General features: G+C 44.2%; 1 protein-coding gene across 8 annotated transcripts in view; it reads left to right on the top strand.

Moving 5' to 3' along the window:
- LRP1 (LDL receptor related protein 1) overlaps positions 1-16133 on the top strand; it is a 583330-nt gene extending 567197 nt beyond the window's left edge. For all 8 annotated transcript variants that reach the window (XM_085879746.1, XM_085879744.1, XM_085879750.1 and 5 more), the window contains 3 exons: positions 3714-3804; positions 3938-4082; positions 13939-16133. In XM_085879746.1, the coding sequence (XP_085735872.1) occupies positions 3714-3804; positions 3938-4082; positions 13939-14079 (377 nt within the window). In that variant the 3' untranslated portion in view covers positions 14080-16133. The remainder of the gene's footprint in view (positions 1-3713; positions 3805-3937; positions 4083-13938) is intronic.
- Positions 16134-20144: the final 4011 nt, after the last annotated feature.

Raw genomic sequence — 20144 nt, 5'->3', positions numbered from 1 at the left:
CACCTGGAAGCCTGGGTCTCCACACTCCGTTTGCCTGCTGCTCTGTGCGTATCCCACTGCGCTCTCAGCGCTCATCCCATTGCGTTCCCCAGGCACAACGCTTGGCGTGGTTTACCTCGAAGCTGCTCTCGAACCAGCTTACCTCTCAAACCAACTCCACTCAAGCTATTCTGTCCTCTCCTCAGCACTGGACTCATTTCAAAGTTGGCCTCCAAAGCCAGCTGCCAACTGGCCATCATCCATTGTACAAACTGTTTCCTTGGCAACACCTGAACTTCTATCCACCTACAAGGCCTTCAGTCACAGCTTGGTGGAGTACTGCTCTCTCTTCTGGGCTGGCTCCCCTGCTTCACATGTTGCTCCTCTTGATGTCATTGAAACCAAGGCTTCCAGTCACAGCTTGGTGGAGTACTACTCTCTCCTCCAAGCTGGCTCCCCTGCTTCACATCTTGCTCCGCTTGATGCCATGGAAACCAAGGCTTCCAGTCACAGCTTGGTGGAGTACTGCTCTTTCCTCTGGGCTGGCTCCCCTGCTTCACATCTTGCTCCGCTTGGTGTCATTGAAACCAAGGCTTCCAGTCACAGCTTGATGGAGTACTGCTCTCTCCTCTGAGCTGGCTCCCCTGCTTCACATCTTGCTCTGCTTGATGTCATTGAAACCAAGGCTTTCAGTCACAGCTTGGTGGAGTATGACTCTCTCCTCTGAGCTGACTCCCCTGCTTCACATCTTGCTCCGCTTGATGTCATTGACACCAAGGCTTTCAAGATTTTTGGAAACTCCCACAATGAAGCTGAGTCTATCACTTCACCATCACAGACAGGCTGGTGGTCTCTCTGTCTTCTACCGCTTGTTTTATGGTATTGCACCCTTTGCTCTTTCCATGCTTTATTCCCCCCAAGTTTCTGCAGGGTGCACACGGTCCACCATTAATCTACTTCTGGTGAAATTACCTAAATCCAGGATCACTAATCACCTACACGCATTTGTTCCTCTTTTTTTTTTCCTGCCTGTGGAACCATCTTTCACATTTTCTCCAATGTCATTATTCCCTCAAGATCTTCAAGACAGCTGTTCACCACGATCTCAGCTCATCTCCAATCCAAAACCACGATCTTTTGCACCTCTTTAACCCCATCCCAATCCGTCCTCCTTCCAAATTTCCAGTTTTCTTCCTGAAAGCTTCCTACTTCATCCATCCTGTCCACCCTGTGGATCCTCTCCTGCCCCTCATTCCTCCCCACAGCCTTTCTTTGTCTAAGTTTACCTCTATCTTGGCCTTATACTCTGCTTTGGGTAATCAGTTGCCATGGATCGGCCCATTCCCTCTTGTCCCTATCAAGAGTGATTCTCTCTCTGTCTGTCTCTGTCTCTGTCTCTTTTTCTCACTAACTCTCTCATGCCCTGGCTTCCTGAAGGCAGGGATACGCCATCCTGGATGTGGGGAGACCTGTCCGGGGATATACAACATCAACAACTACAACAACAACTCTGTTATTGGTGTTTCCCCTTTATCTCAACTGTTCCTTTTGTGGTATTGTGTCCTGATCCATTCAGTGCACTAATACTCGGTCTTCCACGAGCCTTGACTATGTATACTATTATTTTTCAATTTTCTTGGTCAAACTAGTACCCATATCCTACCTAGAACGGCCTGTCATCCTTCCGAGGTCGACAAAATGAGTGCCAGCATGCTGGTATACTGTGTCGGAGTGGCGACCCTTCCAGGATTGTGCCCAATAGCCAAGGAGACTACTTAAGCAGCACCAACGCTCTGAACAGAGTGTGGTCGCAATCTCCTCTCCTCCTCTGTGCCTAGAACCCATAGGCTGGGAGGCAAAGCACTAAGAAAACTAGAACGGCACTCGATAGAGTGCATAGTCTCACCTCATGCACTCATTCTATCCAAAAATACCATCGTTAACTGAACACGCTACTATTCTGGCCCACTGCTATTATGACCCATCTACCCAAATGTCCAAATTGATGTCCATATTTTTCCTTTAATCCAATATGGCTGCCATACCATGTGACCTTTGACATAAGAGTTATCAATAAAGTATTCTACATGGGAAATTTTTCCAACCCTCCAATGTTTAAAGTTTCGCATCAACTGGAAAAGCAGTTGCAGAGAAAGAAAATTGAAATTAAAATATATCCACACACACACACACACACACACACACACACACACACACACACACACACACACACACACACACACACACACACACACACACACACACACGGGAGTTACAATAGTCTCACAACCCCTTCACGGCGAGACTAAAAATGTATATAAAAAGGAGAAAAGGGATGAAATATGTCACCGGCAAATGAGTCTGAATCAACTTCGGGGAGCGAACCCCCCTCAGGAAACCCGCTAAACCCCTCAGCGAAACCCCCTGAAACTCCCTCATCAAGCTGAGATGGAAGCCAAGTATGCACTCATGAGTTCTTGACTCCCTCACAGCAATATGTCTGGCTGGTCCCAAAAAAAGCAACATTAGCCCTCACTCAATTCATGACATGGATCTATGGACCCAAACACGAGCCACTCTGCTACTCCACCACCAGCTTTGTCTCAACTCCAACTCAACTTAAAATGACTCTCACTTTTACGACGCCCAGCACAAATTTTGATGACATCAACAACGAGGATCACCATCAAACATGGCTTTAACTCTCGATTCGAGCACTGGTTTTATGCTCCAAACTTTTAGTGGTATCTATCAGTTTATCCAATGATGACCTGCCATGATACTGTTGGAGCAGCCCAAACACTGCAAAATCCGACCATCAAAATGTTCGAGAGTTCCAGAGAGTGGGATGAGGTTGAGCGTTCGAGGCCGAGCATGAAAGGAAGTACGAAACACACCCCCATTGGCCAATCTGGTGTGATGATTGGATGGACACTCCCCACATTCACAGCTCGTCTCACCTTCTTGAGGCTTAACCTCTTGAAGATGCCCATAACGCAGTTGCTTATCTTGTACAAATTGCATGATAAATCCTGAATGGCCGATACATGCTGCAATGATTAAAGCACACGTTAGTCATTGCTCGATAAATGCTGTATCAATACAAGTTCCATGAAGTCCATCCCTCACACAACAATATATTTTTGTTCCAAACGTCCCTTGTCCCTGCCCAGCTGCCGTGACCTCACATGTGGAAATATAGCATGTCGGTCATCTGTCTAGATCCCCCTCTGTTTTCGTGCCAAATTTTGAGTGCGCATCAGATGTTCAACTGCCATATAAATCCTGGTGTTTCGATTTGACAGATTCATATGAGATTAAAGGAAAAGATAATTGGTAAGAAAATGCGGCAAAGAAAAAATTGGTTTGTGGGAGATCTCCATTGGGCATTACCTTGAACCACTACCAGAGGGAAATCGAAGGAGCAGAAGGGATTATGGATAGACAATAAGGTACTGCAATCTTGTTTGGGAATAGGATAAGCAGATTTTCTGGGAGGATTGGCAGGCGGTCGTGTTCAAGGTACCTTTTGAACATAAGTTTAGTGAAAGGAAGTCTGTGATTAAAGAAGGTGTACTTCCATATGACAATAGGCAAGGAGGATGGGGAGTACAATTTCATTGTGCAGGTTATATCCACGCTAACCTTTACAATTTATCCTAGGAATTGCCAAATTGCATTTTTTTAGTGTTTGAAATTTATAATCTGTGTTGTCAATCCTGTGTACACCACAGAAACCCTCTCGGTTGTTCTTCCTCTTGTGCTGTTGCTGCTGTTGGTGCTCTGTGGCATTGGAATTTTCTGCTATCATCGCTGGGTCAAAGGGTAAGAAATGTTAGGGATGGGATAGAGGAGGATGAGGGAACCACCAAACCAGGAAAACACGTTTTTCATGGGAAGAGTTTGTTTATATGCTCCTTGTGGTATGGCATTGATACATTTTTTTGAATGGGAGCAGGGCCAAAGCATTCCAGCACCAGAGGATGACCAACGGAGCAATGAACGTGGAGATCGGTAACCCAACCTACAACATGTATGATGGTGAGGGGGAGGATGATGGAGGTGACCTGCTCGACCCCGACTTCACCCTCGATCCCAACAAGGTGGGTTGTTCAGGAACCAGAAGGTACACAACATGAGGGTGACATTCATTGTGATGATCACAATTTTTTTGTTATTGGAATTCATTGCTCACTCCAGTGATTAATTATGTTAGTGATTTGCACCAAATTGGTAGTCTCATAATTGGCCTACTTTTATGTTTTAGCATATTGGCAAATATAATCGAGGGCAAGAACTGTATTGGACGGAGCAATCTCTTATTTGATACTTTTCCGCAACCACCGATACTATAAATATTTTGTAAGTATGGAACTTAAATGATGCTCAAAAATGCACTTGGATTTTCATTTTTCAACTCATGTCTCCTTCTTCTCTCATTGACTCATCATGGATGAGCAGTTTGCCCTTCTAATCACTCAGCATTACAAATAGTAATGTAGAATGAACTCATCTTGCTCTTGAAGGATAGTGTCATTCTGAATGAACAATGGATAATGGAACAATGGACAAGTAGAACAATGGATTCAATAAACAGAACATTGATTGCAATATTCTAAATGCCATAGGAAGTACACCACCAATCAAAAGTTTTAGAACACCCCATTTTTCCAGTTTTTACTGAAATTTAAGCAGTTCAAGTCCAGCGAATAACCTGAAATGGTACAAAGCTAAGCGGTAAACTTCCAGAGGTTAAAAAAGAAAGTTTAGGTTACCAAAAACTGAAAAATAATGTAATTTTCAGAGTTGTTAAAAAAGGCCCTTTTCAGGGAACAAGTAATGGGTTAGCAACTGCAGCTGTTCTGCAGCAATGGAAGTAAATGAAGCCTTGAAAGTTGATGCAAACAATTCCGACAGGTGTCCCAACTTTTGTTGATTGGTTCCAAACCCTCTGTCTGTATAAAAGCAGTGTTGGAACAGACAGTGGTGCTTCACCCTCTGAAGCATTATTTGGACAATATTGCACTGCAGGAAGTAGTATATTGCTATCATAATGGTGAGAAAAAGACAATTAACAAAGGAAGACAGACAGACCAGTATAACCCTTGAAAGTGTAGGTCTTTCCTTTGGAGAAATTGCAAAGTAAGCCAAGGTGTCAGTGAGTACAGTTTCCTACATCATCAAAAGGCACTTGGAAACTGGAGGAAACTCTGACAGGAAGAGGTCTTGCAGACCTAAAGCCACAACACAATCAGAAGACAAGTTTCTGAGAGTCAACAGCTTGCGTGATCGGCGGCTCACAGGACAGCAACTTCAAGTACATCTTAACACTGGTCGAAGTAAGGAAGTCTCGGTTTCAACTGTGAAGGGAAAACTTCGAGCTGCAGGTTTGACAGGTCGAGTGGCAGTAAGAAAGCCATTGCTAAGATGGCAAAATAAGAAAAAGAGGCTTGCCTGGGTCATGAAGCACCGCCAGTGGACTGGAAACTGGAAGGTCTTATGGACCGATGAATCAAACTTTGAAATCTTCAGTTCATCATGCAAGGTTTTTGTTTGCTGTAGAGTAGTTGAAAGGATGGTTCCTCAGTGTGTGACACCAACCGTCAAACATGGAGGAGGAAGCGTGATAATCTGGGGCTCTTTTGTTGGATCCAGAGGTGGCAACTTACACAGAGTGACTGGCACCCTGAACCAAAAGAGCTTCCACAGCATTTTGCAGCGCCCTGCAATACCCTCTGGTCTATGCCTCGTTGCTCAGGGGTTCATCCTACAGCAAGATAAAGACCCAAAACATGCCTCCAGGCTATATCAGAACTACCTTAGAAGAAAAGAACAAGACGGAAGGCTTTAAATCATGGAATGGCCAGCACAGTCTCCAGACTTAAACCCCATCGAGCTGGTTTGGGATGAACTGGACAGAAGGGTGAAAGCAAAGCAACCTTCAAGTGCAACACATTTGTGGGAACTTCTGCAACAGTGTTGGGAAGAACTTTCCGAACAATATTTGATTTCCATTGTGGAAAGAATGCCACGAGTATGTTCGGCTGTTTTATCTGTAAAAGGTGGCTACTTTGATGCGTCAAAAATTTACATTAAATTTTGTTCAACAAAATGATTCCATGATTTCTTTTTTATCTGCAATTGTTTATTTGTTCTATGCTTTAATTTCAGAGTACATTGAAACATTAAACTGCTTAAATTTCAGTAAAAACTGGAAAAATGGGGGGTGTTCTCAAACTTTTGACCGGTAGTGTAAGAAGTTGTTATTTTGAGTATTAATCTTTCATTAGAGCAAAGGAAGTCTGACCATTTGTTAACATGCCCAAAATGTTCGCTTTTTGTTTTGCACGGTGTTCAGCATACTTCAGTTAACATTCTGTTGATGCCATCCATTGTTACACATACGAATGCTTCTCAGACAGCCGTAGGACATTTTGAAACACAAATAAGTGGTCAGCGCTTTCTACCTGGACATATTGTATGTCGTCCATGAAACAGTTTGTCACTCGGCTTTTCGTGAAAAACTTTCCGCCATCTGAATCCAGGTATTGCTTCACACCTAGCCATCTAATTTCGATGGTATCCTTCTTTTTACTTTCCCTCAGTAAGCTGATGTTGAATTATTAAACAATCTTTGCAGAATTCTATGTACCATTTTGCCAGATTATAATTTGTGTCATAGCAACACAAATAATGAAAAATCACTCCTAGAGTGACACTTGGCGAAACGGAATGGCACTCGGGAGAGCACATCCCTCCGTCAGGTTGAACAGTTTACATTTTGTATCCCACTGGTAGGTCAGATCTGAATCCGGACCTTAACCAAAATTGAATCGGCTTGCTTTCTTGTCACATAACCAACTCATCGACCTAGTTTTGTCATAACTTGTCCACAACTTTATGAGATATCATGCTGTACATCATTTTTGACCCCATCTCTCAATAGTGAAGAATCACTTGAAAAATTCTCGAATCCGGATACGGATCTTCACCAAAATCGAATCATTTAGTACTTGTCACACGCTCAACCTGTCCACCAAGTTTCATCCCAATCCGTCCCCAATGTTTTGAGATATCATGCAATATCGTTTTTCGCCCCACCTCTCAATGCTGATGAATCAGATAAAAAATTAAATAATTATTGTATCCAGATCTAGATTCGGATCTTCACCAAAATTGAATCAATTCTTCATAGTGGCACTTCCAACCTGTCCACCAAGTTTCATGTGAATCCATCCATAACTTTTGAGATATTGTGCTATGTATCGGACAGATAGACTGACAGACAGACAGGCAAACAGACCACCGCAACAGACCAACATACTTGCCACAAACATTTTTTCGCCAAGTAATGATGCTTGCATCCTTTTAAGCTTAACTGTAGAAGATCAGAAATATATCATCCCTTTGGGGCATGGCAAAATAATCTCTCTCTACCCCTGTTGCGTATGTCTGCAATCACTCTCACTCAACGATACGTCTCTGATGCTCTTCCGGTGTCACTTTGTTTCACGATGTGCCTTGGGTGGATCGTCTCCAAGCTGGCTTCCAAATGCAGGTGGCATCTGGAAATTACCTACAGAACCAAAAGCTTTTGTAGTGCCCTCCAGCTGGTTATGCCGTACAATAATTTGTTTCCACGTGATGTCGTAATGGTATGACTTTCCTCTGAGTTTAATCTACCGTGTCTGTTCTACATGCAGTGGAGTTACAATCCTCGAGCTCCACTGCAGTCGATTCCTCTTTGCTCGTTGTGTCGTTTGTCCTTCGTGAACTCATTTTTGAAGTACTGCACTAAAATCATCTTGTCATGATCTGACGTTCGTAGTTTTCTCACGACTAAGCTTTTTGAACCGATGCTATCTATAGCCTAGTCAATCTTATTTACAAAGTACAAGTTCACGTAGTTTGAAAGCAAATAATATTTCCATTCGATGAGTTAAAAGCAAAGGTAAGTTATATGTATGGGTCTGACTGTCTTCTTCTTGCGCATGGCAGCTTGGCTGCCAGGAAGCTCTCATTTTGTTGGGACCCAGCTGTGCTGCTGATGCTGTGCCCCTATACCAGTACACTGGTACTCATTCCGCAAACCTCAGAGGGATGACAGGCTGAGTCAACCCCACCTGGTGTTAATTCAGCGGGAAACGGAGCTCAAACTCAAGACCCTGAGATCCCAAGCCAACCACCCTCGCTGCTAAGCCAACACCAGGCTTGCTCTGCCATTGATCCCTCTTCACTCGGTTTAACATGGCAAAATGATAATTTAAATATATATTATTTGCCAAAGATTATGCCTTTACAAAATGCCTGACATTAGACCATTGGTCCCCAACCTGCAGCCCGCGGAGCCCTATACTGCGGCCCGTGAGGACTTTCCAATCAAAACACATTTCCATGTAGCAATTTTAAAGGGGTTTACACAATGCCACTGCCGGCCGGCGCCGTGACCTGAAAAGCCTTACACAATGCCGCTGCCGCTTACCGCCGGGAGGAATCAAATCAATTTGCATCAATAAAACTCAATAAAAAGAATCAATTTTTTTTTCTGGCTCCCAACATCCTTGGGAATAGTGATTACGGCCCGTGGGATCAAAAGGTTGGGGACCACTGCATTAGACGATTAGAGAGAGAAAAAAAACAACAAAAGTTTTCTTACCAAGAGAAAGTGTCGCGACTCACATCCGAAAGCACTATCTGCATATTGCAATGATGGTTCCTCGCAAATGAAACGTGTTAAAATTACCCGACAGATCACAATACCGAGCAAAAGGTATTGCAAAAATGTATTTGCTATTTGTGAGATAGATTAGCGCAATGCACATTTCACTGGACTTTCTTCTAAAATCGTTTCACTCTTTAATAGCTTTTTTCTTTTTTCAGAAAAAAAAAAATACATTACCGCTGTTTATGATGTGTTATGGACAAAAATATATTGCATCAAACGCTGTTCATTATCCCTCCTCCTCATTCATCCACTAAAATACCGAGGGCTTTTAAGAGATGCAGCGTTTTCCATGTGTAAACGCAACGGCCCATTTAAAATCGTTGTGCGTCGGGTTCATTTGTGTGTTTGGTTCGGCATGTCAGAAGAGCGAAGATGTAATTGACTTCGTGAGATTTAAGCTTTCAGCAGATTTATGAAACTGAGCCACGGCTATTGTACGAGGTGCACGTTTTTGCCACAAATAGCATCATAATATGAACTGATGTGAGCATGGAACTGCACTCTAATATATAATCATAAAGGTGTTCTCTATGTCACCACACACAGCCATTTTGAGTATTTCCTTGATGTGAAACACTTTGGTTGAAGAAATTGACTCACGAGATTCAAAATCATGTTTAACCTCATAGTCCTATAGGTCTTGCCATTAGCATTGTTCACACCTGTCTGCATTTTTGACCCAGGCCGACGAGCCGTATCCTACAGTACCAAACTACTCGGTTAATGTACAACATCAAATGCACTACTGGTGATTATCTGAAGAGAAGCCTGAAAAATGCAATTGCTTCTTCTCAGCTTATTCATTACCTCCACCACCAAAGGTGGACGGAGGTTATCTTTTCACCCTTTTCTGTCTGTTTGTCTGACTGTTTGGCTGGCTGTGAACATGATATCTCAAAAAGTTGCGGATGGATTCGGACGACATTTGGTGAACAGTTTGGGTGTGTAACAGGGACGAATTGATTAGATTTTGATGAAGATCCAGATCCAGATACAATAATTTTAAGTGATTCTTCACCATTGAAAAAGCCTGGCGTTTGCTTTAACGATTACGGTGGCTGGCTTAAGATCCTAGGGTCTTGAGTTCAAGCCCCTGTTTGTCCGTTGACAGGGGGCATTGCATCAGCGGCACAGTTGCGCCCCCAGAAAATGATGCAGCCGAGAAGCCACCGGCTGCATACGGATTAAAAAATAACCATTGAGTGATGGGGCCAAAAACGATATAATAGCACAATATGTCAAAAAGTTATGGATGGATTCACACAATACTTGGTGGACAGGATGGGTGTATGACAAGGACGAATTGGTTCAATGATGGTGAAGACCTGGATTGAGAATTTTTTAATTGATTCTTCGGCCCGTGGGGACATTGGAGTGAATTGGCAGTTTGGGCTGCGTTGTCTGCTTGTGCATGTGGACTCGGCTCAGTTTTCCTTTGTGGGTCGGCCCTGCATGGCAAGGAACTGGCGGACCAAGAGTGTGAGACTTGGTAGTTTTCAAGTTCGTGAATCTAGAGCGTGGGGGTCGAGGAGGTCCGAGCGTGGGGGTCGAGGAGGTCCGAGCGTGGGGATCGAGGAGGTCCGAGCGTGGCGATCGAGGAGGTCCGAGCGTGGGGGTCGAGGAGGTCTGAGCGTGGGGGTCGAGAAGGTCTGAGCGTGGGAGTCGAGGAGGTCCGAGCGTGGGAGTCGAGGAGGTCCGAGCGTGGGAGTCGAGGAGGTCCGAGCATGGGAGTCGAGGAGTGTATTTGAGCGAGTGTGATGAGGGTCGAACTGGTTGGATTTTGAACTGGGATATTTGTGAAAAAAAATCGAGTGATTTTTATATTTTTATTTTTGTGCAAGGCATTTACTTGTTGTAAGCTGAATTAGCATGACTTTAATCTGCAAGGAGCGTGGAGAGCAGGAAATAAGGAAGGGGAGGGGGTGAGGGGAGGATGAGAAGAGGGAAGGAGTGAGTGGGGTGGGGGGAAAAAGAGAAGGAGTGAGTGGGGTGGGGGTAGCGATGAGTGCCTCAGGGGTAGGGGTGAGGAGTCAAGTGTGGAGGGAGAGCCAAGGGGTGGGAATGTTGGGAGCGAGTGTAGAAAGAGGGGTGTACACAAGATTATGATAGGCTAGCATAGTGGGTCCAGAAGATGGTACGAGCTCTGCCAGGTAAGCAGCAGTTTAGAAGTGAGGTTTGGCTAGGTAGTTTGAATGTGGGATCACTTGGGGGGGGGGAGAGGAGTCGAGGTGATGGAGATGATGCAAAGATGGAGTTTGGAAGTGTTGTATGTGCAGGAGATCAAATGGAAAGGAGACAGGATGAGGAGGTTGGTAGGAGGATACAAGCTGTTGCATGCCATTGGGAAAGGAAGGAGTAATGGTGTGGAAATAATAGTATTGGAAGAGATCAGCAAGCAGGTGCTCAGAGTAGAAAGGTGGGAGGGACGGATAGTTATGGCATTGTTGGTGGTACAGAGGGAAATGGTTTGTGTTATGTTGATATATGGGCCCCAAACGGGAAAGACTGGGGCAGAGAAGCAGGAATCCAGGGACGCACGGTGAGGTTGATGGGAATGGTTGAGCTGAACGTGATGCTGTGCATTGCAGGGGACTTTAACGTGCATGTGGGAGAAGTGGAGCCAAGTGAAGAGGAATATTTTGGTAAATTTGGTTGGGGAACCAGGAAGAGAGTTGGTCAAAAGCTGGTGTCGAGGAATAGGATGGCAATTGCTGGTCCATTCTTTCAAAAATGGGAAAGCTACAACATTACCTATAGCAGTTGACATCATAGAACAGAACTGGATTTTGTGGTGGAGGGTTAAGGATTATACAGCAGTGGCAGGAGAACATGTTACTATACAGCAAGCCTGTGGTGTTTGTGGTACGGATGGAGAAAGGATGGAGGTTAAGAGCAGAGGTCTGAAGATTATTGGGTGGAGGAAATGTTGGGGAAACATTGTCGTCGAGTACAAGGAGAGGTTGAGGGCTAAGTATGAGCAACTTCGTGTTTGGAGGAGTGGAAGAAGAATGGAGAGGCATTTACTGGAATTGCAGAAGTTTTGTGTGGAAGGACGTCAGGAAAGGGTGCATTGTCAAGGGATAGAAACCAGGTATGGTGAACAGAGGAGGTTGCAAAAGCAGTTGGTGAAAAAAATGGGGTTGGAAGAGGTTAGAGAGTATCGAGGGTAGGTGGAGGCACCCGGATTTGGGGTTGTTGCACCTGTATGGGCAGAAGAAGAAAGCAGTAAGGAGAGCTGTGGATAAGGCGAGGATTAATATGGAAGAGGAGGTGTACAGCCAATATGGAAGGGGAAGGGCGATGTTCAAGATCCGGGGAAGTACAAGGGCATTACGCTCCTCAGTCATTTAATGGAGGTGCTGGAGAGGATTCTGGATTGGAGGATAAGGAATGGGTGGAAATGGAGATCGGAGAAAAGCAGTTGGGGTTTAGAAAGGGTAGGGGAACGATGGATGGGATGGTCATGCTGAGTCAGCTGGTGGAGTAGAGGTTGGAGGTGCAAGGTGAAATGGCATTGGGATTTGTGGACCTGGAGAAGGCCTACGACACTGTCCCTCGAGAGATGATGATGGTGGCACTGAGATGGATGGGAGTGCCGGAAGCAGAAGTTCGGTTGGTGGAAGGGATGTACAAGGGATGAATCAAGGAACTTTGGCTGTACTGGTCCAAGGATGTGTAAGGAGTTCAGCGTGAACATCGGTTTAAGGCAGGGAAGCTCCCTCAGCTTTTTATCATGTTTATCATGGTGATTGAGCTGGTGAGCAGGAAGGTGAGCTTGAGGTGTAGTATGGGGAGGTGGCTGTATGCAGACGATCTGGCTGCTGTGGTGGAGAATGGGTGGGAGATGCAGGAAGTACTGGTGAGTGGAAGGAGGCATTTGGGAAGCATGTGCTGAAGATGAGTATGGAGAAGACTGAGGTGATGTGGGTCAGGCAGCAAAGAAAATAAATTAATATCAGGTTAGAGGGGAAGGAGATCAGACAGAGAAATAGGTTTGAATATCTGGGAGGAACAGTGATCGGGAATGGTAAGTCCAAGTCAGAGATGTGGAGGAGGATCCAGATGGGTGTGAATCCATAGATGAAGGTGGAGGAAGTAATGGCAGACAGAGAGATATCAAGAAAATTGAAAGGGAAGGTTCTGATGTCATGTGTAACGCTGACCTACCTTTACAGTCTGGAGATGGTGGCACCGACAGAGCCAACAACAGAGGCTGCAGGTTTGCAAGAACAACTGGGTCAGGAGGATTGCAGGAGTGGATGGAAGGAGGATGGATGAACTGAGGGAGGAGATTGGTGTGCAGATGAGCTTTATGGGGATGTTAGTGAAATGCCGGCTGAGATGGGCTGGACACTCGGTACAGATGAGGGAAGAGAGAACAACAAAGAGAGCGGATTGGTTGTGGGAGCAAGGTCGGAGGAAAAGAGGTAGACCATGATTGAGATAGGAGGATTCTGTGATGAGGGATATTCATAAGGTAGGGGTGGTTGGAGAATGGAGAGAGTTGGCTGATTACGGAGGGGGTTGGAGGAGTATCATGGTCAAAGCAGGTCAGAAACTTGCTGCCATCAGACCTCACCCCTTATAAAGGAAAGAGGAGGAGAAACAGCAACCCCTTTGGAATTTCCCTTAAGAACCATTCAAATGACCATTTAGAACCCTTTAGAACCATCTAAAATATTACACTTTAGAACACTTTATAATTAAATACGGTGGGTGAGAAGGATTCTTCTTCTTCATTTTTGACAGATGGATGGATGGATGGAAGGAAAGACGTTCTTAATATTGAAGTGGCTACACCGCTTTAAAGTTACCGTACTCCTCTATGTGGATGCGTGCGTGCTCGGGACAAGATTCCATACAATTTGCCAAATTCAGACCCAAAGTACATACTGCTAAAGTACATATTCTACACGTAAACTAAACTACTGTACAAGTATGCTCCGGTTCATGTTCCAATTTGTGTTGTAGTGTTGAAGATATATAATTCAATTGAAATTATGTAGTCCTTCGATTATGGACTGCCGTCTGAAGACATACTGACAGACAAAGTGAACCAATTGCTTTACCCCACTTTTTGTGTGGGCTAATGACTTGTCACTGTGATAAAAATTTCTTTTTTAATCTTATGATGCAATTTGAATTTACACTTTAATGGCTGGTTGTGTCATCCACTGAGTTAGTTGTTGCTCTCAATATCCTTTATTTGGTCTCTTATCTGTTTCTCCCCCCAGCCAACGAACTTCACAAACCCCGTGTATGCCTCGTTATACCTGGAGAGTTCTGGAGGACACGACTTGCTCGGCAGCAGCGATGAGAAAAAAGAGCTCCTTGCTCGGGGTCCTGATGATGACCTCTCTGACCCCCTGGCATAGCAACTTGCTGACATTCAAATTATTTCCTGAGGGTTGCCAGCCACTCTGCTGGACCTTACAGTACGTTGTTGTACAAAGTGTACAAAATGGAGAAGTACTTTTTTCTATGTGAATACAGTATTAAGACTGGGATCCAAACAGTGAGGAAGATGACATTTTATTAGTTTCTCTCTTTATTTTTCCCTCCATTTTCCTCCCAACTGCTATACAATATTTTCTTCCCTCAAATACTTACACGCCCCTCGGGTGCTACCTCTGTGCTCATCACGATTGGCTCCCACTATCCCACAGCTCGCACGGTATCTTACGTCTCATGGCCCTAATAATCTCGACAATGGCATGTAACTTCGTTTCAAACGCATTGACCTTTGACCCTTTGTTGGCCACCGTCTTGCCCCATTTTCTCGTGATGGGGCTGATTGTGGGTCACTTGTGAAGGCGATTGACAGGCTGCCGTGCGGCTTCCAGGAGTCCTTCCAGCCTTTGTGAATTGGGCATCACAGTTCTGTGCGCACGTACTTTGGTACTCATGTGTATGTGGCCAAAATGCCAAACTGGCACTGTAGTTGTGAGGGAGAGATAGAGAGATTGATATAGAGAGAGATAAATATATAGTGTGTGTGTGTGTGTGTGTGTGTGTGTGTGTGTGTGTGTGTGTGTGTGTGTGTGTGTGTGTGTGTGTGTGTGTGTGTGTGTGTGTGTGTGTGTGTGTGTGTGTGTGAGTGAGTGAGTGAGTGAGAGTGTGTGTGAGTGAGAGTGATAGATAGACAGATAGATAGATGTAAAAGAGGGGGTGGGGTGAGAAAAAGAGATGAGAGGGATGAAATAGAGATCCTTATAATGAGCAAAACAACAACCCCGAAGGGGAATTGTGCAATGGCCACATGGAGAGAGGTGGGGGCTTGGAGGGAGGGGAGGAGTGTGAGGGGGAGAAAATATGCCAACCCTTTGCTGTGCCTACCAGTGCCAGCTGTGCCAAGTAGAGTAGTTCACGGGTTTGACCCGTTTTTATTTCCTCTCAATAAAAAATATTTTCAGATAAAGAGCACATGACAAAACAAGACTCAAATGTCGAGGTTGTGGATCACAGGTTTTAAAAGAAAAATGAGGTTAAGGTAAAAAAAAAAAAATCACTTGTACTGTATTCAATGTATGGACCAGCCAGGCACGTTTTTAATGATTGAACCAGCTTCTCATCTATGTGAGGTTCCACTGTGCCAAACCATTGCCTTTTATAAGGACAAATCCTCATTGAAGACAAATTCATGAAATGGTCTTATATGGACCAAACTTCCAGGAGCGAAGATGTGATCACTTCTCTTTTTTTCTTTTATTTCTGGATTACAGATATGGGTTTGGGGATGGGGGGAGGATGAGGTGGCGGTCACTGAGTTTAGATTAAGAATGTTATCGGAACTTGTTTTTTGTTTGCCATATTTTTGTTTCTGGCTTTGACTATTCATGTCCAGTGTTCTCTGAAAGGGCAAAATATATGTTTGGGTGTTGGAGAAGCACAGGCATTCTGGCTCGGAGGAGATCTCGTGGTGAGATCAAAACCTACAGAGAACCAATCGCGTGCGAGGCAATGAGCTGGTGACTCTGCATCGCTGGGTCCGCTGGAGTTTCTGCTCACCTTATAAAGTTGTAAGGTCCAGTGCCGCTGCAGTGCTGCTGCTAACGTTCGCCTTGCGTTTGCCTTACGCAAGATGCAGGACTCGTGATTCTTTCACCGCTAGTATCAATGACATGTAAGGTGAAGTATGTATGTTACAAATAACCCTTTGTTTTAAAGAAATGGGTTGAAAGATAATTTTATTTCCTTTTTTGAAATGTTTACAGAACAAATATAAATATATATATATTATATATATATGCCAGTGATAATTGATTTTAAAGGTGATTCAAAGTTTTAGGAGCACTGCTGGGTTGTTTTCTGAAGGTTGATTGGAAAGTGTGGGGGTCAGTAAAACTTTAGCAACGTTGCTTAAGTTTTGTTTAGCCAAATGATTATACAGTAAGGCCCTTTAACATTGCAATAAACAAGTTCATAGTAATTGCTGCTCCTGCTCGTTTTTATAAACTAGCCAGACGCAGTCCCCTTCTTGGCCCACCTTCGGCGGAAAATGTGCTGCGGAACATTCTTGGAAATGCACTTTATAATTTTTGAAAAATTTTGATCACAACATAATCATATTCCGTATCATAATATAAAGGAGGATGATTTGTAATCAATATTGTAATCACTGCTGGCAAAGTCACGAGGAATGATTCACGAATACGATGAATCACGGGGTGAGGAAAGTGTGTGATATACGCAGCACCACCTACAAGTACTACTGCTTGCTGACGAAAAATGATAGCACTGCCATCAATATATTCATCACCAATATTGTAATTACCACGAGCGAAGATGGAAGAATCGAGAAGAATATGATGAATCATGCATGAGGTGAGAAAACACGGGGTGAGGAAAGCCGATGATAAAGATGCCGCAACACAAAGATGGACCGTTGCTTGCAGAAGGACCGACGAGTATAGCTACCAAAAGGCAATGTAATGAGAGCCATAAACCTCTATTTAATATTCTTCAGCAAATACAACCTGTCACTTCACTAACTGGAAAATTAAGAGGGGCGGTGGAGGAGTTCAGAGGGGGGAGCAAGCAGGGGGGGATGCGACTTAGCACACGTCACTATACACTCCAGCAGTGGGGTGGGAGTGAGGAGGATTGGGGAGAAGGGAGGGGAAGAGGGAGTTCTGGGCTTGCATTTGGTAGTGGGACTTCAGTCATCAAAAAAGCCACACCAGTGTTCGTGCTTTTATTTAATTTCCACACTCGTTTAACAATTAAAATGTGATAAGCTCTAGAATCTCTTTATGAATTTCAAAATTTAAACTGCGGAAGTGATCCCAGCAGCAGTTCCGACTGCTAAAAAACAAAAGGGTTAATTTGTCCAATTCACAGACACTTTGACACCCCTTTCTCTCCTCGGCCTCCAGAGAATTGGATGGTTATGGAGGCGGTTTGGCAGGAGGTTACCTCGAGGGGAGGGGAAGGGAAGGCAGCGTGAGGAAAGGCAGCATACCGGGGAGTTACTGGTGTGATAAAACTTTACCGGGGTGATATATAATTACTGTATATTAATATAATGAGAGCCTATCACAGAAAAAGGTGCAAAATGCGATCTCATGTGAAAAAACAAAAACAAATTCACAACACTTTCAGAACCGGATGACACAAAGTACGTGCGTCTTACTGCTATCGACTATAGGGCACTCACCAAGTGGCTTCAGCACTCAACCAAAATAGTTGAGAAGGAAAGGCAGACTTTGCAAGTCATTAGCAATTAGTCATACCAAACACCACCTGGAGACGCCCGGATGTCAAACAATGTGCGAATTGGACAAATGAACACTTTTTAGCAGTCGAAGCTGCTGCTAAGGTCAATTCTGCAGTTTAAATTTTTTAATTTGACTCAGGTTAAGAGATTCTAGAGCTTATATCGCATTTGTGGAAATTAAATAAAGGCACGAACACTGGTTCTGCGAGTATTTATAAGCATTTCAATGTACCCAGCGATTATGTAGGTATGAAGTTTTATCATACAGAAACCAATCTGTTCCAAGGCAAGGCATTTTTTAGCTGAGCAGACAAAATGGCTGATTAAGACCCCCGAGCTAAACGCAGGCTGAACAAAGGTTAGCCTGTTTTTGTTTTTACCTTAAATTTTATTCAAAATGGGTGTTTAAATTTACCCAAATAATAGTTTGGGAAATTTTTTTAATAGAAATAAAAAAATAATAGTTCGGAATATACCAGTATATATAACTGAATATACTATAACTATAACTATAACTATAACTATATATATATATATATATATATATATATATATATATATCTGAATATACCAGTTCGGAGTACCGTGGTGCCCCCAGAATCCAAACGCCCCATTGTTTGAACAAATTGGAATCCGAACAATTTTTTCGAGAAAATTTTGCCCTAAAAACCGAACACATTTTCAAAAACCAAACACAACATGGCGTTCATGTTTGTTCACGTGCGTCTCCCCCGCCTGTTCGAGCCGCATCTTCGCGCTTTGTTCATTCAGTTCGTCGGTGGAAGTCCTCGTGAAAGCATCTCTCGTGTGTCGATCACTACTTTACCTAGTGTTTTCACCTTGATATGTGCTGTTTTTTTATTCATCTTGTGTTTTAATTAATAACAAAAAAGCAATCCGATCACGTGGTGTGACGGACTGTCGGGCAAGGATTTAATTTCACAGAAAAAGCGGTTGTAATTTGGAATATCCATGATTACCTCAACCCGATGCGTTTGATTTAAATGATTGTGGTTCTGGTGGCATCATGTTTGATGAGCTGCCCTGGGGGCAGCGCTCTCGCAGAGTTCGCGAGCGATCGGAGCCCAGGACGGAGCTCGAGCCTGTGTGGACCATTGGATTGTTGATTGTACCAGTTTACATACAATACACCACCACGGAAGGTCATTTACTCATCTTATGTTACCTTAAACATGGGGAATTTCAGTTGAAAGTGTCTTGAAAGTGGGTTTTCTTGGGGTCCAGGGACGGATTAATTCACTTTCCATTATTTCTTATTGAGAAAATAGTTTTGGAATCCGAACATTTTGCAATCCGAACAGCCTCCTGGAACGAATTAAATTGGGATTCTGGGGGCACCACTGTATAGGCAAACAACTACACTCCGATCTCTCGCGGCAGCGCATGGTGGATGCACGGTCGACGCAGACTGCCACGGAGGCTGAACGTAGGATGCACGGCGGGCGTAGGGGAACCGTGCGTTGACCCTGCATTGCCCGCAGGTAGTCACACAGAACGCAAGGCCACCGTACGTTGAACACAGGGACGCCTTAGGACTACCCTACGACGACTGTGGAAATAGTGCGGCCGCCGTAATTTTTTGGGGGTTGGCAAAATTCATTTTTCATTGATAAGAGGCTACGGCAGCCGCACGAATAACGTAAACCCACCATACGCCCTACGTACGGTCGACGTGGAACACATCTACGTCACAGCTTGGCTTGTGGAATTCCTATGGCCAACGTAGAAATGAAAAAAGTTATAACTCCACGCTATAATTCCACAGCGACCCCTACGGCCTGTACAGGATAGCCATACGGCGTAGGGCCACCCTGAGGCCACCACAAACTCTGCGGCCGCCGCACGTTTCTGTCAATCCAGGGGGGGTATGGCCGCCGTATCCTAGCCGTAGAGCAAATGTGACTTAGGCCTTAACAGTGCATTAAGATATGACTTGAAGATTATCACAAAGTTGAAAAAACCATGTCAGCATTGTTGATACCAGTAGCCTAGACTGAAAGTCCTTGAACAAATGTTGCAGTGCATAGCGATCATTTACTTCATGAAAAACCTACATTCATCTTTGTGACCTAAAAATAATGTTCAGTAATCAACTTCAAAGATGTCCAAAATAAACGTATATTTAATACTCGGTCGACTTGATGAGAGAGGGAAGGGAGACAGAGAAAAGCAAGAAAGGGAGGGGGGAGATGGAGAGCGAGAAGAGGGAGAGAGGGAGGGGGAGAGATGGGAGGTAGAGAGAGAGAGAGTGGAGGGGGACAAAAGGGGAGGGGAAGAGGAAGGGAGGGAGGGGGGGAATTTATTTCTGTATCCATCATGTCCACCCCATCATTTGTCCAAGTCCCCCTCTATTTTTTCCTTTATTTCTGGTATTGGTGCCCCCCCCTTTCCTCTCCACTGTTCCTTTTAACCTGTTACCTCCTGAACCATTCAGTATTCTTGCTCTTCCATGACCCTTGACATATCAATAAACTGTCAAAGGTTGCCAACCATTATGCAGGTTGATGGGGGAGATGGTCTCTTTCTGTATTGAGGTTCCTTGGAAGGGAAGTCATCTAATATATCGCATATTGTGAACTGTGGTGTCTATCTGTGCATTTGTCTGTCTCCCGTTTACAGCGGCCGCTTCCTGCGCTGCGTTTGAAAAGCTCAACATTCACCTTTGAAAGGGAGAACAGGAATGAATAATGTTGATGCCAATTT

Source organism: Eptatretus burgeri, chromosome 4, assembly GCF_056783735.1.
Source record: "Eptatretus burgeri isolate ZD-2024b chromosome 4, Ebu_testis_v1, whole genome shotgun sequence".
In the NCBI taxonomy this organism is placed as follows: Eukaryota; Metazoa; Chordata; class Myxini; order Myxiniformes; family Myxinidae; genus Eptatretus; species Eptatretus burgeri.
The sequence above is the reverse complement of the archived record's forward strand: the minus strand, read 5'-3'. Positions and strand labels throughout refer to the sequence as shown.